At 41.8% G+C, this 23654-nt stretch overlaps 2 protein-coding genes across 2 annotated transcripts; one reads left to right on the forward strand and one right to left on the reverse strand.

Moving 5' to 3' along the window:
- Nucleotides 1-8485, reverse strand: srd5a1 (steroid-5-alpha-reductase, alpha polypeptide 1 (3-oxo-5 alpha-steroid delta 4-dehydrogenase alpha 1)). Its single transcript, XM_069176021.1, has 5 exons — nucleotides 7962-8485; nucleotides 7470-7636; nucleotides 5293-5394; nucleotides 1560-1710; nucleotides 1-1439 (listed from the first exon to the last, which is right to left on the reverse strand). Exons 1-5 carry the CDS (start codon nucleotides 8288-8290, stop codon nucleotides 1373-1375), a joined length of 816 nt encoding a protein of 271 aa, XP_069032122.1. The 5' UTR covers nucleotides 8291-8485; the 3' UTR covers nucleotides 1-1372.
- A 480-nt stretch (nucleotides 8486-8965) lies between these two features.
- nsun2 (NOP2/Sun RNA methyltransferase 2) lies at nucleotides 8966-21821 on the forward strand. Its single transcript, XM_069176020.1, has 19 exons — nucleotides 8966-9182; nucleotides 9830-9987; nucleotides 10257-10361; nucleotides 10449-10554; nucleotides 10711-10782; nucleotides 10875-10959; nucleotides 11087-11279; nucleotides 11841-11915; nucleotides 12080-12210; nucleotides 13857-13930; nucleotides 14008-14138; nucleotides 15698-15794; nucleotides 16004-16224; nucleotides 16525-16617; nucleotides 16708-16843; nucleotides 18962-19042; nucleotides 19618-19756; nucleotides 20959-20998; nucleotides 21102-21821. Exons 1-19 carry the CDS (start codon nucleotides 9117-9119, stop codon nucleotides 21415-21417), a joined length of 2319 nt encoding a protein of 772 aa, XP_069032121.1. The 5' UTR covers nucleotides 8966-9116; the 3' UTR covers nucleotides 21418-21821.
- The last annotated feature ends 1833 nt before the right edge of the window (nucleotides 21822-23654 follow it).

The raw sequence follows: 23654 nt of genomic DNA on the forward strand, positions 1-23654 counted from the left end.
GAAGTTCTATTATTTATTGATGACACTGTGTGTAAAGATGACAACCACATACATTTCTTTTAAATACAACATGTTTTTGAAATTCATCGTGACATGACCTTGGTTGAGGCTGGGGTTGGGAGAACGGCCTCCGCTGGGAGAGAGAGAGAAGTGAAGGATTCTGGGTAGGAACTGCAGCTGGCACATTTTAAAACAGTGGGTGGAAATGTTCCCTATATACAGTACAGTGCACTGAGGCTGGCTTTCTGGCTTCATGTGTGCATAAACCAGGGTCAGTTTCCCTTTTGGATGAATTTAATGAGATAATTGCACTTGTTTTCAATCTAGATGTGATCTTTTTGTCACATCCTTTAAATCTACAAAGTAAAACACGATTTAAGAAAAGTCATACGGACAGTTAAAGTGATTATAAAATGATGATAGAGCCAAAAGAGAGGTTTAGATCAATACAAATATTTCCTTTTCCTGTCTTTTCTCCCAGTTGTCTTCTGTCCTTCATTCATCTGTTTCATCTCCTGCTTTCATACCAGGCAGTACTTTTCTCTTGCACTTCTTCTTCATTCCTCTCTATCTCAGAAACAGGACTGATGTCTTGAGGCAACTCTCTCGTCTTCTCATTTCAGGCATGGTTGAGTTACTGAGAGCCACGCTTGATCTCCGTTTGGCTTCCGTGCAGCCCAGTGACCGGTATAGTCTCAGTCTTTACAGGCTTCTCCTCCAGAGGTGTGAAATGATGAGGTCAGTAGAAAAATACAGCCGGGCAAAATGCAGCAGGAAAACAGGCTCAACTTAATTCAAGGCAGCGTACTCGTCTACTTAATTTAAATGGCTGTTAAACAGATAGATTTGCAACAGAAGAGTCTTGAGGATTAATGAAAACTTTAAATGTCTGCTTTGCATTCGCAAGTTTATGTTCCATCTGAGAGAATGTGTAGATCGGAGGAGAGTCTTAAAGCTGTTTATTGCTGGTGCAGAGAGTTATAAATCCAACGTATTACAGTGGAGAGATATTTCAGATTTCATTCCCCGTCTTATTTCCTCCGTTGCTGCACTAAATGTTCCTTCTCCTGCAAACAAAACACTTCCAGTACATTCAGTCCATGTTTGTTGAGGTCCCTCTGTGCTCAAAGGATATTATTACCAAAGTAATGGCAACAATAAAACGTCCTTTTAAACGATGGCTTTTAACCGTTGCTTGCTTTGCAGCTTAGATGACATCATTTACAAGCGCGTCAGTCTGTTTTCAATGAGAATAAATTGGTATCTCCAAAGCTTCTTCCGACATCAGAGTTTTCCTGAATTACAAAAGAAAGAATTACGGGAATGTTCTTCTCAGTACCTTTTAAAGCTTCCGGTAAGTTTCAGGATTTTTCTAGAACACAAAGGGAATCAACGCCTTCCTGTTTTTAGGGTAGTCTTCAAACTTAGCAAGGTACCATCTGCAGAGCAGGAGAGAAAGAGAGAGGAGACATTTTCTTCTATAAATAAAAGGGTTTACTTTACAATGTGCAATATGCGCCATGAAAACCTTCTGACTGAGTGCGTGTTATTTTTCTTACTTGTGGTGGGCCACAGCCCTGCTGGCGAGGACCACTGTGGTAAAGATGGCAAAAGCTGAACTGTGAACAGAGTGGCCGGCCAGAGCGAAGCCGGCCCACTCCGTTATCTCTCCCAAAAAGTTGGCCCCAGACACATATTCAAACAGGCCGCCTGTGGGTGGAAGACACTGAAATCAGGGCAGGTGTGCTTATCATTTTATATGTTCACTGAAGGATAATCTACCTAAATATTTCACAGTGGAAGAAAAATTAAAAATTTGATGGCTTTTCACCGACTACAGTTCAATTCTAGGCTGAACAAATACAGAGATTTCCACTGTAAGCGAAGGTAGTTCGCTGTTAAAAATCTCAGTGCATTCACACAGCGAGCCCCACGCTGACCACTCACTATTTGACTACAGGCCATGTGCTCGGCAGCGCTGCGACCCTCGATGTGAGAGTGGCAGATTCTTGGCCCAGGGAATTCCAGACATGCCTGGAAGTCGATTTGGAGCAACAAAGCTCGCAGCTTCCTCCCGCCTCGCCTTCTCCATTTTATTTTCCTTAAGGGTCGGGGACGGATTGTTTCAACAGGTTCACGGCGAGTTCAGGCTCAAGGTGCTATTGTTGTGACTATGTTCCTGTAGTCCGGGGAGCCGCTCTCTTTGTGAGCCCTGTTGCGATTACGGATTCATTTAGCAACGGAAAAAAAATAAAATAAAAAATACACTTATGGTTCGAATGTGCCGAATGCATAGCTCCATCCACACGCCGCCCTCAAGGCTGTTTGTCAAAAAGAATTTGGGGATGAACCAAAACCTTGTTTACTCAACCTCTTCTTGACATGTCACATCTCATCGAATGCTCATCCATTTGCACATAGTAAAGGTCATGGACTAAAAAAAACAAACCATCCGCACCTGCTTTTAACAGTTTCAACCCGTTTTTAGTCTTGTTGGGTCTCCGGCTATCATGAGATTTTAGTGGACGATTAATTATCATACAGTAATTCTGATTAATTGCCTTTTTTTTGTTGATTTTATGCCAGTGGTGTATTATAAGTCTAATCATAGTTTAATAATACACCAAACTTTATGAAGAAGTTATTAGCTTTGAACATGACAGCGCAGCTTAAATAAACAAAGTTTATTGCTGAGATATACAAAGAGATACCTGAGAATGACAGGTACCAATAACCCAAATAAACAATGCACTAAGGTGGTGCTAATTCTCTACTCATGTGCCATTAAACCAGAAGAGGCTGCAGTGAGATGAAATCAGTCAGACCTCGAACAGTGGGAGACGATGTGGAAATAATCCTATTAGCTGATTTTATTCATGAATATAAACAATTCTAATGATAATGCAAAATGATTGCAGTCAAGTCAAATAATGAGAATGAAGCGGTGATGTAGTAATTCAAACAGGCCTCATAAAGTCTATGGAGGCACATCAGCTCTTTGCTAACCCTGGCACACTCACTGCACACTTTTGTTTTCAAGAGTCAGTGTTAATGAATAAAAAATAAAGTAAGACATACTTTAGATTTAACTGTTAAATAATTTGTCCAGAGCAACTGAAATGAAACAGCAACGAAGTGTTTTCACTGTTTATCTATGTTTCAAGAATTTGCTTAAGCTTTCACTGTGTCTCCACAAATAAGGTAACATGACCCATCATTCCTGGTTTCAAAGGAACAGCTGACGTTTTGGGGAAATAAACCGTTTAGATTTGTGGTCAGTATAAAGCAAGTTAGCTTAGCTTAACATAAAAGATGGAAACAGGGTGAAAGAGCTTACATGCCTCTGTGAAACCCAAACAGCTTGCTTTACAATTGTTGTTTTACATTTTCTTGTTAGTTATATTAACTAGTGTATGAATATACAGACTGTTCCTTCAGTGACATTATAAAGCGTGCTGTAAATACTTTTTGAATGACTGTATTACTATTTGAATTTACAACCACATCTGAAAGTCCAGACAGCATTTTCCAGTCTGACTGCACATGTACAGACGTATAATGTACATGTTCCAGTGGAGGCTCGGCTCGCTGTCTGACATGATTACTATCAGCACCCCGCGGTTTAGAACATTTCTACATCTGTATCGGTGAAAGCAAAACTACACACAGCGCAGCCACTGTGAGTGGGACGACATTAGAGTCAGTGCAGCGGGAGCCCTTTATACACAATGTAAGGGACCTTACAGGGCAAGGCGGGGAGCAGAAGATAACTAGTGACAACCTGTGATTCTGCTTACAGTGTGATTCTGTATAATCATGCGACCACACTGGAAAATTAGCATGTAGCGTACAGAGGCCGCGGTGTTCCATGCCATGATGTGATTACTGTTTTTTTGACTTCCTTGTCACCCCACAGCGGTGGTGGAAAAAGATATTCAGACTCCGGTCCAAAAAAGAAGTACAACCACGATACAAAATGTACAATAACAGTAAAAAAAAAAACAAGGACCCTGCATTTAAATAAATACATAAAATCATCTGTTTCACAATGTAAAGATTTTACGCCACTATGTTTTATTGTAGATTGTCAGGATGGCTAAATAAAACATTAAGTACAGTGCAGTGGAGTAAGAGTTACTTTGGGCAGCTCCACATGGTTTGTTCTTCAGGCTCTGTGCTTCAGCTCATTTAATTTAAAATATAAAATAACGGTCTCAGCTGTAGTTTAAATACAGAAATGAGAGATAAAAACCCTTTTAATACACAATGCCCAATTTAGGAGTTCAAAAGTAACAGGAAAGATAGAAGAAGTCAAATGACATAATAATGTTTTGGAAAATCTTTTGCAGTAAACGTGCCTGAAGGCTTGGACTCAGAGACATCAGCAGGTGCTTTGTGTCCTAGTCCTCTCAGTCCTTTGCTCTAAGTGAGTTACATGCTCAGACTGTTAGACTGAGATCAAAGAGGGTTTTTTTCCTCCACACTTTCCTTTTTCCTTCATTTCAACACAGGTTGATTTTTGCTTCATCTATTCATACAACTTTGTTCCATAACTGGAATCTGTTTGTGTTCTTGCTGATTTCCAGCAGGACTTTGTATTTATGAGCCTTACAACAGTTTGCTTCGTGAATCCTCTGAGGGTTTGACTGTCGACATGGAAACATGTTCGCCTACATCCTGGAGAGCATTGTTGCCTCCTCGTAGTCATTAAGATTTTTTTTTTTTTAAATCATGCAAACCGTTCTCCACTCATCTACAAGACTTGTGCTCCTTGGTCTATCAGGCAACCCTCCATTAACACTGATCTCTCTTCAGTTACAGTTTAGGTTCAACATATTAAAACGGTTTAATGTTGTGATTATGGCTTTTAGTTTTTTCACTCAGTTTGTTTGTTTCACCAATCAAGCCTTCATTATATGTACCACTATTTCATCACTGTCAAATTGTCGTGCTGTCTATTATTCCCAGTGCCATAGTTGTGCAGCTTTCAGTCTCTTTACTGAATATTTACTGACTGTTTATTTCTGTTTGTGTTTTTGGACTTTACCTTTTTTTTTTTTTTTTTTTTACCTCCTGTCTTGTGCATTTGTGCATTAGGGTCCTCCTTCTTGTGAACTGTGACCTTAATCTCCCACATTTTCAATACTTATGTAAACCCAATCAAATAGAAGCTGAGATTTGGAACGTTCCACTTATATTTTGAAAAAATTTCAGGCTATTTCAGGTTGAATATGTTAGAGCACAGAGCTGGAAGAGTGTGTACTTGTGTAAATGCTCGAGGCCTGTACTGACCTGTGGGAATCTTGTAGCCAGTCTCTCCAGGTTTTCTCAGGTTCCTCAGGATGTGGTCAGAGTGCACATTCACTAGCCAGCCGACCAACCACAGAACAGACCCTGGAGACAAAACCAAAAGCTGCTTTAGCAAAAGATTTTACTGACGAAAGCCAGACAGAATCTTTTTTTTATTTTTTTTTATTTCAACATTTTGATAAATATTCCTGTTTGCTTTCTTTTCAATAGTAGTCTGAAAAGATCAATGGTAGTTGCACTGAAGGATTTAGCTGACTCAGGGAACTTACCACCACTGTGAGGGGTTTGGTCAGGACACAGACTGGACTTGGATTTATCAAACTTTACTGGTTAAAGCCATCAAATATGTAGATACTCTTCTATCTCATCCATCTGTCTGCCACAAGGCTGCTGTGTGTGTGTGTATGTATGTATGTATGTATGTATGTATGTATGTGTGTGTGTGTGTGTGTGTGTGTGGTCTTAAAAAAAGTAATCCTCATTTCTACTGTAATTAAAAAAAAGGAATATATGTCAACAAAATAATCATAAAAGATTCAAAATTTTTAATTAAGGTTTATACAAACTGAACATAGTTTGATTAAACATACTCTGCAACGTAAAGGTTAGCAACCTCCAAAAAAACACTCAGCAAGGCCAATGTGCTAATACTAGCACAAGAGCTACCAAATAAAGGTTAGGTTAGGTTAGGTAGTTACTTTATTAATCCCCGAGGGGACATTTTTTTTCGCTACAGCAGCATACAGAAGCAATAAGATAAGATAATAATAGAATAATAGAAAAACAATAAAATAGAATAAACAATGAAGAACTAACTTGACACAAACTGTCTCCTTGGCTTTAAAATAACAGTTAACTTACGGTGATCTACACACACAACTTGGTAAAGTTAACTTGGTTTTAAAGTCCATTCCCAGTGACCCGCTGAGGAGCCCGTCCTCTGCACGGCACCGGGACTTCTGAAACCTGCATGGGCTGCTGTTGCTATGGTGATCAAGTGGCTCAGTAACACACTGTTCTCCTGTCTGTGCAAGTAGTCAGCAGTTTCTCGCTGGTTTCAGTCATGATGCTATTTATCTAAAATGTTGACCCATTTCTGGAAGAGTTGCAGTGTGTATCTGGTCTTCATTCTCCACTCATCAGTGCTGTTCATGCTGCGCCTAAAATGATGGTGAAATCTTATATGCCACACCCACTGAACACAGCAATATAAACGTAATGTAAACACTTCTGTTGTCCAGGCCATATTAGAGCTATATGGTAATTAAAAAAAAAAAAAAGAAAGAAAAACATGATGATTCAGACAGTGTTTGGACACGAGTCCTTATTAATCAGAATAAGTGATGCTGGACTGTAGCCAGACAGGGCTAATTAAACCAATCAGTGTAATTGCTGTATTTCCGCTGAGCTGCAACCCACATCTCAGGCTTTTTCAACAGTTCAAAACTAAAATCAGTCTGATTATCAGGCAAGTTTCAGACAATCTACTTTATGAAAATTGGGATACAAAATTCTTAATGAAGAAGAGAGGCACTGCTGATTCCATACACAGTATTTAGATTTGTAACCGACTCTAGGTTGCACAAAATGCTCACTATTCCAGAAAATCAACAATGTCTTTACTCAGTTCATTAGCTGTCTGCTGTGCACGTTACACTGTCCTTTTGTCCAGTCCAGACTGGGTAGCAAAATGTGTTTCTTTCAACCTTTCACAAAGCTTCTTTAATTCAGACTCTTCTTTCATTTTGTTAAACTTGTCTTTATCTGAAGCAGATTCACGCTTTGATAGAGTTTATAAATGTTTCCTGCATTTGCTTGAATAGCAAAGGCATGCCATAAAAAACTGCTTACTTTAAAGTTTGGAAAGCCAAATAAGGGAAATGTCAACACAGAAAGAAGGAAAGTGTGTGATTGACAGCTATTTTTTTTTTAAAAGCAAGAGAAAAAGGAGAGTAGATGGAGGAAAGGGATATATTGGAAGATGGTAAGAAGTAAGGAGCCGGAATATTTCTTTGGTTTTTTTGCCTCATTCATTAAAACACATTTTTTTTCCAGAGCATTTCTTTTCTGCACACACCAATATCATAATACATGTCTTACAACTCCTGCACTTAATATGCCACATAAAACAAGTATGGAAACAGACACCGAACACCTACCAATGATGAAGCACGGATGTGTAATCCAATGTGCAGGGTACACCGCGTAGTGGCTCAGGTACCTGATCTGCATGTAGCCGTTATAGATGCAGAAAACAAAGGCCAGGACGAATGACACGAAAGGTGTCGGTTTCCCTCCTCGGATTAAAAATGGATAAATGAGAGATCTGCATCAGAACAATGGGCTTATTAATAAAGAATCAGATATTTCAAGTATTGGCTTTGATTATAACTGGCATGCATTAGTTGGCTTGTAGTGCTGGTGATATAAAATTCAAGGGACCTTTTGACATTCACATCCGATCCTGTGTGCACTGTTGAATTACATAATTATTCAGTTACGACTTATTTAATGGGTGGGAGTGATACCCTTCTCACATACACAGTGCACACACATTAGGAACTACTTACAACAGATTGTGTAGCAAAATTAGTTGAAAATTACAGACTTTAGTAACTCCGGGTGTTACGTCATAGACGGTGCTTACCTACCTCTGAATATAGTGGCAGAAATACATCGCAATGAGCAGCTGATTTGGCAGCACGGATGTTTTCGATGAAGACGTCCAAGCTACCAGACACACAGGCACAAAGAAGGCAGGAAGCTCCTGGACGAACCAGGCGAACCTGGCGTGCACCGGAAAGCCGTATCTGCTCGTAGCATATCGCCCGTATGGGATGTTTTCGAAAAGCAAAGTTACGAAAGTGCAGGCTGCCATGAAGACCATAAAGTAAGCCATGCAGTCCAAAATGGAGAGCTCCTCTTCTTCCGAGGAGAAGAGTCTGGAGAGGAGCGCGTCCATTGCGACGGGAGAGTTCATTGAGCACAATTAAGAAAGCGAAACAATGCAAATGTAACTTACTTTCTACCTATTAGGGCATTGTGCTGATTCACAAGCGAACACCCGAGAAGGGATGGATGGATGGTGTACATGTTCGCTCGTGACTGACTCGGACCAATCACAGGCCTTGAAGAGATATGGTGACGGATGTTTCAACCAATCAAAATGCTCCGTTGCGCTTCAAAGTTATACCCTTACATACATATACAGTCTGTGCAGCTGTTGCTAATAAATATTAATTATTTGATTTGCGTGTAAGAACTGCTGTAAACTATGACTCGTTTACCTGGTTGTTCCCTATACTGACATATTAAATTAAAAAAAATATATTCACTTTTACGTTCGTTTATAGAGCATTGGAGCTGGAATAAATGTAGTTGTAATGTTATATATTTTAAAAATAAATCCACAAAAATAATTTTACAACGTGAATTTTTTTTCATAGTGTATTAACTTTACGTTACACGTATATACAAAAAAAAAAAAATTACATTACAGTATTATATATATATATTTTTTCACAAATTAAATGACCGTCTGGCCCCTGAAAAAAAAAAAGTTTTTTGTTGTTTTGTATTTATTATTATTATTTTTTTTAAACTTTACTCCAGGCAGATTGTGCGGCCACCTCGAAAGGTCCTGATTCACGTGCGTCAGAAGCAACACGTTCCGTGGATACACGGCGCAGCGGTTCATCTCTCAACGCTGCACGGTTATTTTTTCCTGAGTTTCTGGGCTCTCGTCTTCGCGTCCAGTCGCCACGTTATTCATCAGATTTTGCTCCAGGGTTGTCTGCTGTTCCAACATGGGGAAAAGAAGCAGGCAGAGGCAGAAAAACCAGAGTGCTGGCAGGGACAACAGAGACAACGCTGTAAGATGCATACTTCTGCTGCTGCGACACAGCGTGCTAATGTTAGGTGCTCAGTCAGGCCACTATATTTGAATTTAGGAAATGCGAAGGAAGCCGAGAAATGTTCATTTGTTGAATAATCTTGTGCAATCATGATGCTGTGACTAAATGTTAGCTACCGTTAAATGAGATAGTTTCAAAGCCATGTGTAACTACGATGTTACACTTTGTAACCAGGGTTGTACTGTAGATGCATCACCAAACTGTTCTTAGAAATTTGTTGATTTACCTCATACAAGCCGTAATGTTTTTTTTTTAATTTTTTTTTTTAATCGATACACTGGAGGCATGTATGAGGGGAAAAAAAGAATCAAAATGTGACTGAAATAATTACTGCTGCTGGATTACTACAAGCCGAGTTGACCACTAGACCATACCAAAATGTAACAGGTCTGATCACTTATTCTATAAGTTTTCAGTCCTGATCATAAGCAGGGAAATGTCAAATTGTTAGATTTTTCTATGACGTTTGATATGGCGTTTTTTCACACTAGAGATTTCATGTCCTTCCATTTAGTAGTTTTCCACACGTACCTGCACTCGAAGGTAGTCATGAAATGCTCAGACATACGACACCCCCATGATAACCATGCGTCTGTGTGCTCCAGGGCTGGGGAGCTGGCTATGCCGACATTGTCAAGGAGAACAAGCTGTTCGAGCACTACTACACGGAACAAGGCCTGGTGCCCGAGGGAGAGTTCGAACAGTTCATGGAGGCAATGAGGGAACCGCTGCCAGCAACCATTCGCATCACCGGATACAAGAGGTGAGCTGGACAGATTTACAACTTGGATTCGTACTTGTTGCTCAACACTGTGCAAGAAGATGTCAAATTAACGTACCTTCTAACTGGCAAGTGTACGCACCGCATATGGATCGCTATTCTGTACTTTTTATGGTTACTAGTGAAATATAACTCTGGCTTGTTTGAATTCCCACTTTTCTTGGTTTGTGTTAGTCACATAATGTCGGATCACTGCTGCTTCATGAAAATGTTTCTGGTTTCTTCATGCCTGTTTCTCCTCTTTTCTGCAGCCATGCCAAGGAGATCCTCCACTGTCTGAAGGAAAAATACTTCAAGGATATCCAGGAGCTGGAAATCGATGGCCAGAAGATCGAAGCTCCGCAGCCTCTCAGCTGGTAATATGTCACATGGTTTGCTCAATGCTGAAAGGACACACAGATTCAAATGAGAAACTCAGCACAGACTGCGTGTGTTGTTGCCAGGTACCCTGATGAGCAGGCCTGGCACACCAACATGAGCAGGAAGATCATCAGGAAGTCTCCACTGCTGGAGAAGTTCCACCAGTTCCTGGTCAGCGAGACTGAGTCGGTGAGTCAAACAGCGCCTGAGGTTTTCAGAAATTACCTTAGAAAAGAGTCATGTTTAATGTTGGCTGTGATCACCAAATGTACTGGAAGAGAGCTGACACAATAATGAAAATGAAAGAGAAGTGGAGAGACGAGCGTCATTTTTGTGTCCTTGCAGGGAAACATCAGCCGACAGGAGGCTGTCAGCATGATCCCTCCTCTGCTCCTGAAGATTGAGCCCCATCACAAGGTAAAAGCTCTGCCATGTGTATTAAAAAAATAGGTGTTTAATAAAATAAATCAAACATGGTGAAGTGTTGACTTGCCTGGGTTTCTGTGTAGATCCTGGACATGTGTGCAGCTCCGGGGTCGAAGACAGCCCAGCTGATTGAGATGCTCCATGCCGACATGGACGTGCCATTTCCAGGTAAGAGACGCGCATTTAAAAATCATAAAGATGCTCTAATTACACCTTTCTGTCTTTAAAAAACAACAACACTCGCATTCCCCTGCATTAGCAGTGTGTCATTTTAACCCACACCTCCACCCCTCAGAGGGCTTTGTCATTGCCAACGACGTGGACAACAAGCGCTGCTACCTGCTCGTGCACCAGGCCAAGCGTCTCAACAGCCCCTGCATCATGGTGGTCAACCACGACGCCTCCTGCATCCCGACGCTCCGGATAGATTCGGGCGGCAAGAAGGACGTCCTCTTCTACGATCGCATCCTGTGTGACGTGCCCTGCAGGTCAGCAAACAGATCCAGCTCATGATGCGGGGAAAGATGGCGATCGAAAGCTGCCAAAGAAAGAAAAATATATGTTTGATCATCTCTGCTGGGCGTGTGGGTGTTTGGCTGCAGAGGAGATGTTGCGTGACAGATGGAGATGAGGATTCACCCCGTCTGTCAAATGCAAGATGCCTACAGCTCCTTATAAGTGGCTGTTAATGTTCCCTTCAGCTTTCAGGACCGTAGTAAAACTTGCAGCCTCCTCCTCTGGAAGTCAAGCATCATTTTGGGGTTGAAACAAAACCTCATTAGTTTGCAAATGTTGCCTGAGTTCTGGCCATCTTTAGCGTCGAAGCTAGGAGGCCCCTTTCCCATCACAACACAGGGAGAGGGAGGGGAGGGAAAAATCAGTAAAGAAGACAGAGGGAGGCAGAAAGGCAGCCGCAAACCAGCGTTGAGACAGGCGCAGCTTCGCAGAAATTTTTTGTCCCGTGCGACGTGTCGGGGATCTCCGGCGCTCTCAGTACATCGGGGCCAAACAGTGTGGATGTGTCTGACTGTACGCTCTGTGCTCTGCAGCGGGGACGGCACAATGAGGAAGAACATAGACGTGTGGAAGAAGTGGACGACCAGCAACAGCCTGCACCTCCACGGGTGAGTGGGGGGAGAGCATGTACTCACACTTAGGAGACAACACAGAGACTCCTGCGCTGGTGTGGTACACCAAATTAACTAAACAACAAGAGACTGAAATGTTTTTTTGGTGCAAAATTTAAAAAACAAAGTTAGCAGAATTACTGTGTGTGTGTGTTCACCAGGCTCCAGATGCGTATTGCGGTGCGTGGCGTTGAGCAGCTGGCTGTGGGAGGGCGGATGGTTTACTCCACCTGTTCACTCAACCCAATAGAGGACGAAGCCGTGATAGCGGCACTGTTGGAGAAGAGTGAAGGTAACAAACACACACGAGCACCCACGGGGGTGAACATCATGTGTTCAGTTTATTTTACGCACTACAAAGTTTTTACTTTATTACTCAAATGGTTCTTTATGACTCAGTGACCTTAATTCCTTTTTAATTCAGTTTATTATTCGGAGTGCCAAATCAGCGTGTAGCATCGTCCCGATACACTTTACAAGCACAAAAACAAATAACCAGCTGCCTTAAAATATTAATGCGAAGGACAATTTAGCGCAGAAAAGAGCAAACAAACATTAAAAAGAGGTTCAAGGTCCTTTCAACCTTCTTGTAAATATAAGCTTTGTGAAACTGATGTGTTTTAAGATTAATCTCAATGGTAGAGAGGGAGTCTGAGAGTGCAGCGTTCTGTCTAGGTGATTTTTAAAGAAGGATGCAGCTTGATTATTAAGGGCTTTTTAAGTTGGGAGCAGAATTTGAAATTCAGGGTTTTCCCTGGTTTCTGGAGGGTTTAGGTGCTACTGTAGCGGTGGGGGGTGGTGGGAAGTTATTTGACAAAAACAAACACGCTTTTTCACTTAATTTTTGACCAATATAATTACAATATTTTTCTGCCATAAAAATAATAATAGCCAAACATTGGTAAAACAAAGCTTATAGAGATGCTGTAGTGGTTGTGGGTGCTGCAGTTAAGTGTTATAACGGTCGGGAAAACCCTCAAACTGTAGACTCTATTTTATAGGCGGTCAATGAAGAGAAGAAAAGATGCATGAACAAAAATGTGACCTTGTTGTTGTTGTTTTTTGTTCATTCTGATTCCTGCTCAGTCGTCCATACAGTAAAACCAAAGTACACGAGTCAACCACATACGCATCCACAGTTTGAGGAGGTCATATGGCTTTAACAAAACCACGTCCAACACCGAAATCAGATTCAAAACACCAACGTTGCCGAGAAGGTGCCCTCATTAAGAGCTCCCTTGCTTTGTGTCATAGTTGTAGTTTGATGTTTCTGTTAGGATACATTTCAAGATGCTTAACTTATTAGTACAATATTTAGGGCTGTAGCTCAAGATTATTATTTATTTAGTAGGTAGGTAGGTAGGTAGGTATATACTTTATTAATCCCTAGTATCCTATAACCTCTCTATTATTTCTGGAAATAATCAGTCCATAAAACTAGATGCTGATAGATTTTGGGGCAGATGCCGATTTCGATATATATCTGCCATTATTCTTTTATATGTAATTTAAAAGGCTTTTAATATCTCATGGCTATTAGTCACAGTTAAGTGGCAAGTAGTCACATGATCAATATGGACCAATAAACAGCAGTCCCCTTATCAGTGTAAGCAGGTAAAGATAAACCCTTTCGAGCAGAAGAAACCTCACATAAAATATCTTACATAATCTCAGGGCAAGAAAGCAATGTACATGGAATATCTTAAAACCTGTTATCGGTTTTCATTACACGCGTAAGATGGATGGTACCGTCCACATCAAGCTTGTTTTAAAAGCACCCTAAAGAGGAACAATATCCAAAGAGACATTTAAAGAAAAGGAGAAAAATCTACTTACTACCAAAATCCTTCACTTCTGACACACTGAATATTTCACAGTTATATAAAAATGATATGTAATTATAACCGCTCACTCGTAACGTCTCATCCTCGTTTTCAGGAGCGTTGGAGCTGGCCGACAGCTCGGCCGACCTGCCAGGACTCAAGTGGATGCCCGGGGTCACTTCCTGGAAGGTGCTGCAGAATTTAGTCCTTGGCCGTTGTTGTTGTTACTATTATTGAACTTTACGTCTGTGTCCTTTCCTCTCCAGCTGATGACCAAAGAGGGTCAGTGGTACTCGGACTGGTCCGACGTCCCGAGCAGTCGTCACACACAGATCCGCCCCACCATGTTCCCGCCGAAAGACCCGGAGAAAGTGGCTAGTCTGCATCTGGAGAGATGGTATGTACACACGCACTATATAAAATGCGGAGGTACATTTCAGCCTTTCCGCTGCTTCATTCATGGTTTCTACGTCCGCGAATGCTGACCGATGCGATCTTTGTGACGCAGACGTGCACACGGTTCCATTCATTCTGTAGTCGTAGAACAATGCTTTGTGCTTCGCCTGTGGAAGAATCTCATAACAGTTAATCACCTTTACAGCGCAACATCTTTCAGAGCACAGATACTGTTGTCTAGAGCCATGTAAATGCCACATAAATGTTTGAATTGCAGTTTAGAGAAAGGTTTATTGGTACACACACACACACACACACACACACACAGGATTTCTGGAGAATAATGAACTTCCTTGGATTGGCGCCCAAACATAAAGCATCTCCAGAACTACTTAAATTCCAATCCGACCAGCTGCTTTGCTCTCATGGCTGCGTGTGATGCGTACTATCGCCTCAACGGTGGACGTGAGGTCCTTCGGTCAAGAAGGTGATGGTGCGTGAGTCGTTTTACCAGGAGTTTAGACTAAGTCTTTGTGTTCGTCTACTCTTTCAGTGATTCATTATAAAAGCGTGGAACAGTTAATCTCCTCGCCCGGCCTCCTCTCAAAAGAGACATCCATGCTGTTTTTCTGGCGCTTGCACACTGTATTTTTTGCGGTGTGTACAGTCTGCACGGTCAAGTTTTAGACTACACATGGATGTATATAGAGACGTCAGCGCAGAGTCCATAAGGGACTGTCTCTCTCGTCTCTCTATTTCCTTCCACCTGTCACTCGTGAGAATTGTTGATTTGTTTGTTTCTTCTCTTCTAATGTTGTAAAGTTCTGTTATAAGGACCTTATTGTGTTAAGTGTCCTGAGGCGACTTATGTTGTTATTTGGGGCTATATTGATATAATTGAATGACCAAATGTGGCGGACCCGTGTGGATGCAGAAAGCAGAAAGAATAAGTTGGCCTTAACTGTAAATCCTTAGGCTTTAATCTGCAGCACAGTAGCAAAGGGTCATTGTAAAACGTTTTTATCCATCTAAACACATTTTCCCAAAAGTTATGGATAGTTTTCCTCCAACCCTCATTTTAATTCACCCATTTTTCCTCATCTTTTCATCCCATTGAAAATATTAAATTCTCATTAAGAGAAGTAGAAGCTCTCACGTACTTACAGCCTTTTCTCTTTTTATTGATGCCAAATTCATTAGCCCAGTAATGTGTCTGATTTTTATTGAGCCTTTTACACACTTACATCCAGTCTGCACACACGCACGCACACACACACACACACACACACACACACACACACACACACACACACACACACACACACACCTACCTGCGCTCTGGCATCATGAAATGACATCATCCCCCATGATGATGTCATTTCTACTCCTCATCTTTAGTGCTCATCCTGACTTGATGTGAGCCAGCAGAGGGAGCTCTTGTCCCACGTTGTCAAAGCGCCTCTTATTGAATGTTGAATAAAACCCTCCTAGTTTGTGTCCACAGTAGGTGACACCATAAAACCCAAAGCCAGGATTAATGTTTCTGTATTTTATTGGCAGTATGAGGATTCTGCCTCATCACCAGAACACCGGAGGTTTCTTCGTGGCCGTGTTGGTGAAGAAAGCCCCGATGCCTTGGAACAAAAGATACCCCAAGGTACCCGCTCGCAGACAAACACACTTAATGGATGATGGCCAGTTATACGTCGTACGTGACGTGCAAAAATGGAGCAGAACACCCCCCCCCCACAAACACACACCCTCCCTCCCGCACTGTATTGCTCACCTGTGCAGTTTTACTCACCACAGCTGTTGCTTCCTCTGTTTTCTCTTCTCTTCCTCCCCCTCCCTTCCCTTTGCCCCCAGCTGAGGAAGGACGTCTCGTCCAGCTCGGCGGCCCAGACCGGAGGCTCTCTGGCAGCCTCGTCCCCGGCAGACGCTCCCCGCCTCCTCTCCGAGGGTTCCCCTGAGGAGGAGGTGGAGGGGGGCGGCCCGGAGGGGAAAGTAGACGGGGAGGCAGAGGAGGAGGCGCCCAAAGGCGCTTCTGTGGCTCAGGAGGCCGGTGCCAAACAAGATGGGATGTGTGGGTGAGTGATGTCGCTGTGCTGAGCTAATGAACAAAGAGAAACGGTCTCTTATTGAGTCGTTATAAGTACAGAAAATACAGCTGAATAAGAAATTACAAACCCATCGGTTGTCCATTAAAAACATGCAAATTTGAAAGCAATTTCCTTAATTGATCATCTGTGATGTTGATGATCAATATAAAACTCATTATTAAAAGCTCATGCAGAATGTTTTTCCTCCATTAAAGGCTCATTTAATATATTGATTTTGGTGTATTTTTGCAGCAAACCCAAGTTTACATGTTCTCTTTCCTCCCGCAGGCCTCCACCCTTGAAGAAGATGAAGCTGTTTGGGTATAAAGAAGACCCCTTTGTGTTCCTAACTGAAGATGACCCCGTGTTCACCACCATACAGTAAGCGTTTCGGTCTACTCACTGTAGAAATGATTGTTTTTGGCGTTTTGTCGCAGCAAAACAATTTTCTTTTCCTCCGTCTTTCTGTAGGTCTTTCTACAATCTGTCCCCCGACTTCCCCAAGCTTAATGTCCTGACCCGGACCCATGAGGGCAAGAAGAGACACTTGTACATGGTATCCAAAGAGCTCCGCAACGTGTTGCTCAACAACAGCGAGCGAATGAAGGTGTGTGGGCTTCTTTTAGAGTAATGCACACGCTGACAGCCAGCCGGAGCGATGATGACGCAGCGTTTCCATCTGATTCAAAATAGATACGACAAATCCATAATCAATTCTTTCCAGGAGACAATGAATCCAGTATTGATCTGCTTGAGGGTGCATTATATTTATGCAAGTTCAGATTTATCAGCTTTACATCAATACATCAGTTTGTTTTTCGTGTGTGTGTGTGTGTGTGTGTGTGTGTGTGTGTGTGTGTGTGTGTGTGTGTGTGTGTGGGTGTGTGTGTGGGTGTGTGTGTGGGTGGGTGGGTGGGTGGGTGGGTGCGTGCGTGCGTGTGAGTGTGAGAGAGCATAAACAGATGGGACCCTCTCCCTTCCCAAATCCCTCTGGTCCTCCTCCCTGTAGCACCTGCACAGGTGGCAGTGTGTGTGTCTCTGTTTGATGTTTCTTCTCTCTTGGACTGAAGCACAGTGAATTGCATGTTTGCACATTATTACAGATTGTGGACATAATGATTTAAAAGCAGGACTTGTGTTTAGTTTCCATCTCGAGTCTCTCAAAGAAAGCTGATGAGTGCTAAAAGCTGAATGTGAAGAGAATTCAGGATCGATTACTTTGGCTTTGTTCAGACTGCAGGTAAATTGTTTTGTTTTTTTCTCAAATCAGACCTTTAGAAAAGATTGTCCGCACTGTTATTTGCAAGTGAGCAGATCAGGTTTGGTATGTCCAGACATCACCAACCTATCTGCATGGGTTGCTGTGGTAACAACGTACAAAGCAGCTTTCCAATACTGTGAGCAGACAGTTTAATTCGGCTTCTGTCCGTGGACTGTGGTTATCGTTGTAATCTACAGTGTGAAAATCTGCACTTTCTGATAGTAGTCTGTTAGCGGCAGCATAGCTTCTGCTCACTCTGTCTCTCTGAAAATGCCGACATCACCATGTGCAGCATTGCAAGTGACCCGAGAAATCCCATCTGAGCCAGCAGAGCGTCCTGACTTAAGACTGTATATAAAAGTGTTCGTAGCTTCCGGGTATGAAAAATGAGACCCATGTTGAAGCGCCTTAAACTGCAATACCACCGAGTGCCACTAGAGGTTGGCACCAAAAAGCCTCCAGCTCCATAGACTCCCATTCAAATTGTCTCATAAGAGTCAATAAAAAAAAATTTCACTAATTATTTCAGTTTCTCAGTCTTTCCTTATTAGTTTTCTGGTGGTCCATCTGAAAATAATCCCATTATTAATTAGAAAATAAGCCTTAAAAACGTGGGTTGTTTTTTTTTTTTGGGGGGGGGGGGGGGTCTGTTTGATTGACAGGCCTGTGATGCAGTCAGGTTACAGCTATTGGTGGGCGAGATGTTGTATCACCAGGTTTCCAATCAGATTGAGTCAGATCCCCCGCTCTCTCCCCACAGCTCGTCCAAATATGGTCAGTACCAGTTTCAAACAACTCCAAAATAGCAAGATGGCGCCGGCCAAATCCAAACTCGAGGCTACCTAACGGCCGCTCGTAAACTAATGAGTGACGTCACTGTTGGTTGCAGCTTGGTGTGTACTGAGACGCATCTGTGGAAACACTCTTGTAATCATATTTCAAACCACCTTCAAATGTGGTTTGGATCTGATTTCCAAAAATGGCATTTCATGTTTTTTTTCCTGTTCAGACTTTCAAAATTCAATCTGACAATGACAAACATTGGATTTGGGCTAGCAGTCTGAACAAGTCCTTTTTCTTCAGTTGTCTCCTTGGAAAATGTTCCATACATTTGCTTCATTTACTTTAAGTTAAAACAATACAACCTGCATATTTCTCCCACATGTGTAGTTGGATTTTACTATGCAAATCGCTGCGTCTGACTCCTGTTGGTACACTAGGGACCAGCTGCACAGCTCTGCAGCGTCGGGTACAGTCGCTGCCGTGAGCAACAACAGAGTTTGGTGTAATCACTAAAAACATTACGAGTAATACTGCAAGACTACAAGTACCATAATTAGCCAATGAGTCTAATTTGGATTACCACCCTCGATTATGTTTTCAGAGCTTTTAATTTGGCATCATCGTGTTGTTTTTGCACACAGCCATATGTCAGCTCTCCTGTTTGTTGTTGTTGTTTCTCAGGTTATTAACACAGGGGTGAAGGTGTGGTCTCGCAACAGTGATGGAGAGGAGTTTGGCTGTGCCTTCAGACTGGCTCAGGAGGTAACACCACACACACACACACACACACACACACACACACACACACACACACACACACAATCACACAATCACGGCAGTTTTCAGCCAGTCACTATTCATCTTCACACATGAAATAATCCTCTGTGGGGTAACAATCATTTTCTGCAAAGCCTCGTGTTCTTTGTTAAACACGGCCTATTAATTGAAAGCTTTATGATTGGGAAATTCTTTCTTATTCTTAGCTGCACATTTTCACACTGCATAATCCCCTTTTTTTTTAATGCAAATTTACCTCTTGATGTGAAATGACGCTCGGTAAAACACAAAGCTTATATTTCTAGGATTCCAGTGCCCTCCATATTCTTTGAGTTTATAATACATTTGTTTTTTATGTTCAAACATGGAAGAAGTAGTTTTTGTTATCTTCATTGTGGCCACAGAGCCGACGACTACAGCTGAATAACAAGAGAGCCAGACGGCAGAGTTCACACTCAACAAAACTGATAATGAATTCATTTCATAATCACAGTGTAACTGTAAAGAATGGGAATTTATTATATCGGTTGTCGTCCACGTCTCCCCCTCTGTCCCACCAGGGCATCTACACTCTTCAGCCGTATATTCGCTCCAGGATCATCGCAGTGAGTGTGGAGGACATCAAAGTGCTGTTGACCCAGGAGAACCCTTTTCTCAGCAAACTGGAGGACGACGCTCACGCTCAGGCCAAGAAAATCGGTACGCACTGCAGAACATTTCGCAGTTGTATTTGCAGGTTTTTATCTGATTTTTGTGATCGAAAATCCTTCATTTTGTAGCAGCTTTTCTGCTGCAGTGCAGTTTGCTAAGTTCTATGTCATTTCTTTCCTCTTTTTTGGGGGGGTAAAAAAGCAAAACGAATTTGCAAAAATTACAAGTCGAGGGGAACAAGATGTTTGTTGGGTTTTTTCTTCAACCATTACCTAATCATGAAAGTCACATGTAATGACTAGCTATGATAAGTATACAACACATCACAGAAATATCTGACAATGTTTTAGTTCTTAACTTTGTTTTTTAGTTTATGAACTTAAAAGAAGTATAAACTCAAAGTCAGGAAAAAAAACTTCTGTCATAAAAGTGACATAGCATGTAGGCTACATCTGTAAAAATAACTGCTGTAAAATCTTTTTGAATTTGAATTCAACACATGCTCTGTGCACTAAAACAAAGAGACATCTTTTACTTCGTAAGGCTGTATAAAACTCATGTAATTAAATATGTAGTGTATGATTAGACTGACTTAGGGAAGTATGACAAGCGGTAGCCTAATTCTCACAACAAGACCACATTTTCCATAAAGCCTGTCATTTCCTGTTTTGCTGGTTTTTTTTGTGGTCAAGCAGCATGTGGTTTGTTTTGATGATGAGATAAGAGGTTAAAGATCCTTACTGGTTGTAAATACATTTTTTTGTTGATGAATCACGTTTTGTTTTGAAAATCAGACTTTGTGCCTTCAGCAGAGCTTCTATTGATGACCTTCAATGCAGAGCCATCACGGGAATTTTGCAGAATTTCAAGCTAGATTGGTTGAATTTGGGCTAATTATTGCAAAACTGGCACATAGAGTTAATCAGCAGAATCCAGGAAGCAGCGGCAGCCCAGAGGTTAGAGCAGCAGATTAGTTTCTGTGAGGTTCACTGCTTAGCATGCAACAAATGAAAGAGGGAAAATGAATTCATAATGCTTTGCCTTCCCCAACGACTGCTGCCTTTGAGCAAGGCACTGACCCAAAAACCTTGAAAAAGGAGCTGCACAGTTGCAGCCAAAGAAAATCACTGACACTGGGTAGTTCTTGATTGGAATATAAGTAACTACATGGCAAGCAAAGGTGGAGTATTTCTGCTGAGTGTGTATACAACTGTAATTAATCATCATATGTGATGTTCTTCACTCCACAGTAATGGGAAGCATCGTGCTGAAGTACATTCCAAATCCAAAGTAAGCTCCTCCAATATATTAAGTGCTTATATGTGTATGTTATGTGGTGCTGTGTTGCTTTTTGGTTCGTTCTGACGTCCTCCATCACCCTCTTGTTTGCCAGCAACCCGGCGGAGCCTCAGTGTCCCATCCAGCTGTGTGGCTGGAGGGGAAAGACGTCCATCCGAGCCTTCGTCCCCCGCAATGAGAGGTTTCATTACCTCCGAATGCTCGGTGTGGAGGTCTTCAGAGAAAAACAGGGCCAGGGGCAGAAACGGAAAGATGGAGAAAAGGAAGGAAAGGAGGAGGCAGAGGACAGAAAGGACGGAGAAGAGGAAAAACAAGCGGAAAATGAGGCAGAGCTGGACTTGGAGAACGACAATGAAAACAGATCATCGGGGCCAAAGAGCGGCAGCAGCAACAAAGAGACTAGTAGCTGAAAGTGAAGAGGAGACAGCAGAGAGGAAGGAGGACTGACTGATGATATTTTAGAGCCCTAAGAGCTGTCGACCAGGTCCGACACCCTACTGTGTGGTAGAGGAGGGTCATGTGCCTCTACAGGTGTCTCTGTTCACAGAATGCAGAAGCATTCCCTCCCAGAGATGGACTCCCCTGGGATTTTTATTTTATTTTCGGATCCCGCTTCAGGAGTCAGCTTTTTAGTTTAACGGCTTGTTATTTTATATAGCTGTTTTTGATGTTTTAACAATTGTTTTCCACTGAACAAGTGGCATCAGTTCTCTTTCAGTTGCTCATGTTTCGAGAGGTTTATATTAATCACCATGTTATTTTCTACACCTGTAATTGAGCAGAAGTACGGCGTTGATTAAAGGTGTGAAAGGTTCAGTGTGTCACCGGTCAAATGATTTTACTTCAAGATCAATTTGGGCCTGTTGAAATTTAAAAGCTATGCTTGATTGAAACTGAACACACTCTGAAGGTGGGGTGAACTCCTACAGCAGGAGGTGCCACGGTGGTGTCTTTAGGATTTATTTTTTTTTTACCCAACACTGAAATTGAAGGGAACATTTACAAAAACTACATTTCTATGTTTCCTAATGTAGGAAAACAAAATAATCCAGATCACCCCATGAAACCTTGTGAGTATGCAGTTAAAATCATAGCTAAGATACGGTTGCTGGTTGTCAAAGCGCATTGAGCGATGCCATGAAAAAGTTGGGTTGGTCAAACACTACAAAGACTTAATGTGCATTTAGGCACCTTAGAATTGGGAAACTTCTCATTTGGGAATGTCCCGTTTCTGAGTTTAAAGCATTCACAAACAGGCTAAATGGCAGCCTCCAGAAAATGTGGTTTATTTCTGCTGTCAGGATACAGATTAGTGAAACACAGCCTCATTATGATCCATATAAACCAACCCAGGGACAAAGTTGAGCTCAGGAGGTCAATATCACATGTGCACTACATTTCTACATGTTTAGATGTTGTGCCGTTTTTAGCATTTACTACAGTTAGCAAACTAGGCAGGCTAGTTTAACCAAGTCTGGCTATTTCATCTTAAATTCAGAGCAAATAATCTTTCCTTTCACCACGAACGCTGCCAAATCAAGTGAGACTTGTCTTGGAAGTTCGTTAAAACCTCCCACTTTCCTGGTTGAATATTCCCAGTTAGGAGTTCAGGTGTATTTTCCCACTTTCTAGCTGCTGATGAACTCACATTTTGTATCAAATTTAAAGTTTTCAGTCCAACATTCAATACAAACCACAAATGTTAACCTCATGGTGGCGCTAAAAGAAAACTTAAAAGATCTCCAAAATCAGTACGTTACATTGTCAGGGAGCCGTGAATGTTTGTACCAAAGCTTGTTCCAATCCTTCTAATTGATGATGAGATATTTCAGTAATCAAGTGAGGTGAAGTTATGGGAACACCAAAGTCTCAGGGTTCATCCTCAGGGCATCATGAATACAAATATACTGAAAAAAAATATATAAAATTTTGCCAATCCAGCCATCCCTACAAACCTCAAATAAATGTGTGCCCATTTTGTTTGAGAAACATATATGTAAAGAAAGAGAATTGGTAACCCCAAGATTGTTCAATTTCCTCAGATTACAGCAAACCAAACATTTCTTTAAAAAAACAAAACAACAAACAAAATTAAATCAAACTTCCCTCATGTTATCTTGTCAGCGGTTGCCACGGCAGCTTGACTGCGCTGGATGGACGGACCTTTCCGCCTTCTGTTTATTACCCAATCCAGCTGCCATGACAACCAACAGCCGTCATGACAACCAGCCCCCTCACCTCTATCTGGTGACGGGAGGAAACAGAGGACAGAAGGACCAGAGAGCATCCTGTGCTTCTCTCGTTTTACTTTACTTTTCTCCTTTGTCATTCCTCCTCTTCTTCTTCTCTTCTTCTTCTTCTTCTTCTTCTTCTTCTTCTTCTTCTTCTTCTTCTTCTTCTTCTTCTTTCTCTTCTTCTTTCTCTTCTTCCTCTTCCTCCTCTTTTTCCTGTTCCTCTTCTTCCTCGTCCTTTCTTCTTCCTCCTCCTCTTCTTCCTCTTCTTCTTTTTCCTCTTGCATTTGTTTTGTGACCCCTGAAGTGATCGACGCTGGCTATTACCACTTAGGAGAGCGCCTGTCATGTCAATTGCCTCGGCTGTGCGTGGGCAACGACAGCGCTGTTTGCAGAGGGGGACAAGTCGTTTTCAC

The sequence above is a fragment of the Embiotoca jacksoni genome, unplaced genomic scaffold, assembly GCF_022577435.1.
Source record: "Embiotoca jacksoni isolate LCO1_2020_lvr unplaced genomic scaffold, fEmbJac1.0.p SCAF_7, whole genome shotgun sequence".
NCBI classification, from domain to species: Eukaryota; Metazoa; Chordata; class Actinopteri; family Embiotocidae; genus Embiotoca; species Embiotoca jacksoni.